The following is a 2,683-nucleotide window of genomic DNA, read 5'->3' as shown; positions in this document are numbered from 1 at the left end:
AAAAAAAAAAAGTTAAAATTCTTTCTTAAGCTGCTTATTTGTAATAGATAATCTTTCCGATCGAATGAGCAATTTAATAATTTTCTCCACGCTTGAAATTTAATGATTACAATATCTTTCTTATTTCTCCATATTATTCATTCGATTCTATTGGTAAATCCAAGAAAAAAGAAATCACAATCAAAATGAAATTCAAACTTCCATCTCGACATTTTCTCACAGCGGTCCAACAATGGACAGGTATCGTCGATTATCCGTAATCTGTATCGAGTAAGACAAGCCACGTGGTTAGTGGTAAAGTGCGGACCAACAGCAAAAAGCCAGTGAAGATCCTCCATATGCTGGTACCAGTGGAAACAATCGTGTCGTTACACGCTCCTCTTCGCCGATCTCTCGCCTCTTTTTTTGCCTCATTCCTCCGCCCGTTTCTCCGCCTTTTACCAGCTCTTACCACCAGCCTCTGGATTCTTTCTCGGATTCCTCCTCGTGTATTCTCCATCCGAATCAACTTATCCGCGTGAACAACCGACACGCAACATTCTCGTTCCGCTTCCATCTTCCCTTCCTTCCTCTATTTGTTCTCGAGTTGGACGAGGAAAATTATTGCTTTTCACGGATTCTACTTTTCTACCATTTCTGGAACTCGAGTGGCGTTTATGGACCGCCAGAATGGTTACTAGAGTCGTTCCTCTCGTGCTATCTTCTGTCTCTTCGTTTTATGGGAAGAGAGGATCTTTAGAAGTCTTCAGGAATGCTTATGCGAGATTGAACGTTGGATACGTTGGAAACAGGGTTGAGACGGAACGATTTTCTTCCGCGAAAGTGGATAATTCTTTTTAGAAATATTCCAAATCTTAATGGAAAGTCTCTTGCTTTGTAGAAAGTTTTCAGATTTGAAATTTAACCATTTTTCATACTTGATAATCCAGAATAATTTCTTTCTTTAAAATCTTCCGATTTCTAATTTTTCAAGTTCAAAACGTGACAGACACTGTATGGAATCAGGATGAAAATGAAACGTTCAAAATAAAAAAACGTTTCTAAAAATGAGAATTTCGCGCGAAGTATTCTCAGGAAATGGATTTTCTACAGCCTTTGTGTGATTCTACGTGTCACTGCAAATACGATGTGACATTCGTGGATAGCATACTTCTTTTAACACGAGATCTTCCTTGCGGCCAGTTGTCGATGGTCTATCGAGTCTCATCATGCGCTCATGCGATGATTAACGGTCGCGCGGTTAGGGCGTCCAAAGTCATTAGTCGAGTTATGATCGGTCAGATGAGAGCTAGGTGAATGCACCTATCGTATCTCCAAGCTTGTCCCTGACCTACACCTGTTCATCAACCGAGCCTGATTATCCCTATCATTTGGTATTTCTTATGAATTCCGCGTGATCCACGTAATTCCAGGTTGTTAGCGATTGGAATTCCCTTGTGGTGCGTACGAGATTGCACAAAGTATGTTTTATAATCCCTTCTTTTACGATTTGTTTCATTGTTGCGTCGATATTCAGATCACCGAGTGTTTCAGATTGGAAGAGTTTGATTGATTATCAAGGTTGGAAAAAACTGTTCGAGTTTGTTGATTCGTAGGATAATGATACGTATAATGATACATGAAAAATAAGAAGCGATTTATAGATTCGAAAGGCTGAAAATTATCACGTGCAATTTATCTCGTGAAATTCGTATTTGCAAAAAGAGTAACTTTCTTCGTATATTTTTATATTCTACCGTTTCAATATATCGAATTGACTTTTATTTGCAACTACATACATTGAAATAACTTATATCAGTTAATTTAAAATAATGTGAAAATTATAATGTAGTTTCATTATTTATCGATATTTTTTCTCCTTTTTTAGTGTACACATATCAATCTTAGAATAATCTATGAAATTTCGATATTTTTAAATTTGATATTCAATAATAATTGTATAACCATTGCTACTATTTTTCAATTATATATCGAGAATGATCTTGAAATTTTCTTATACGAACGCTATTACCATTCTACGAAAAAAGAAATAATGGGACATTGGTTAATGCTCATCACAAAAAGAAAAATCTCGATCGATCTACGAGGTAGATTTTGCTACATCGTCATGCACAAAGAAATTGACGTTTCCTCGAATCTGGTTCGACTTCACGAAAATACTTACAGCTTCGTGGTCGCTGGCCTCGTGCGTTAACGCTTCCCTGGTTTCGTTGTGAAGCATGTCGTCCTCCTCGGGATTTGATCCACTTCCGGCCCAATAATCCTCGGTTGTCTCGTCCAATACGGAGTCCTCTGCGTTTCCATCTCCGTTGTCTCCGTTGTCATGGCTCGCCGCCTTTAAAATTCACGTTTACTCTTACCTTCTACGAAAAAGTTTCAATTTTGATTGCCTCTGTTAGATTCTACCTGACATGGAAGCGTTGCTGCTGTCAGAAGCCAGACGATCGCGTATCTGAAACGAGAAAATCATCTTTGTATTATTTTAATTATTCCCAAATTTGTTAATACTTTATGAAATAATTATTTTGAAGTATAAAAATCTAATATGTTACACTTTTCTAATATTATTCCAACAAATATATATACAAATGGAATTTTATTAACGATAAGATAAAAACAACATATTACAACATATTAGATTGAATATTTCACTTTAATTGATTAAGATATATACAAATATGTA

General features: G+C 36.5%; 1 protein-coding gene and 1 long non-coding RNA gene across 6 annotated transcripts in view; one reads left to right on the top strand and one right to left on the bottom strand.

Moving 5' to 3' along the window:
- The window catches only part of LOC102672114, a 165,077-nt gene that overhangs the window by 93,773 nt on the left and 68,621 nt on the right, over positions 1 to 2,683 (top strand). The window lies entirely within an intron of this gene.
- Positions 1 to 2,683, bottom strand: part of LOC102671897 — a 57,598-nt gene that overhangs the window by 8,985 nt on the left and 45,930 nt on the right. For all 5 annotated transcript variants that reach the window (XM_006617861.2, XM_031511554.1, XM_031511556.1 and 2 more), the window contains 2 exons: positions 2,407 to 2,452; positions 2,165 to 2,335 (listed from right to left, as the gene is read on the bottom strand). In XM_006617861.2, coding sequence (XP_006617924.1) covers positions 2,165 to 2,335; positions 2,407 to 2,452 — 217 coding nt within the window. The remainder of the gene's footprint in view (positions 1 to 2,164; positions 2,336 to 2,406; positions 2,453 to 2,683) is intronic.

The sequence above is a fragment of the Apis dorsata genome, unplaced genomic scaffold (genome assembly GCF_000469605.1).
Source record: "Apis dorsata unplaced genomic scaffold, Apis dorsata 1.3 scaffold_327, whole genome shotgun sequence".
Taxonomy (NCBI): domain Eukaryota; kingdom Metazoa; phylum Arthropoda; class Insecta; order Hymenoptera; family Apidae; genus Apis; species Apis dorsata.
The sequence above is the reverse complement of the archived record's forward strand: the minus strand, read 5'-3'. Positions and strand labels throughout refer to the sequence as shown.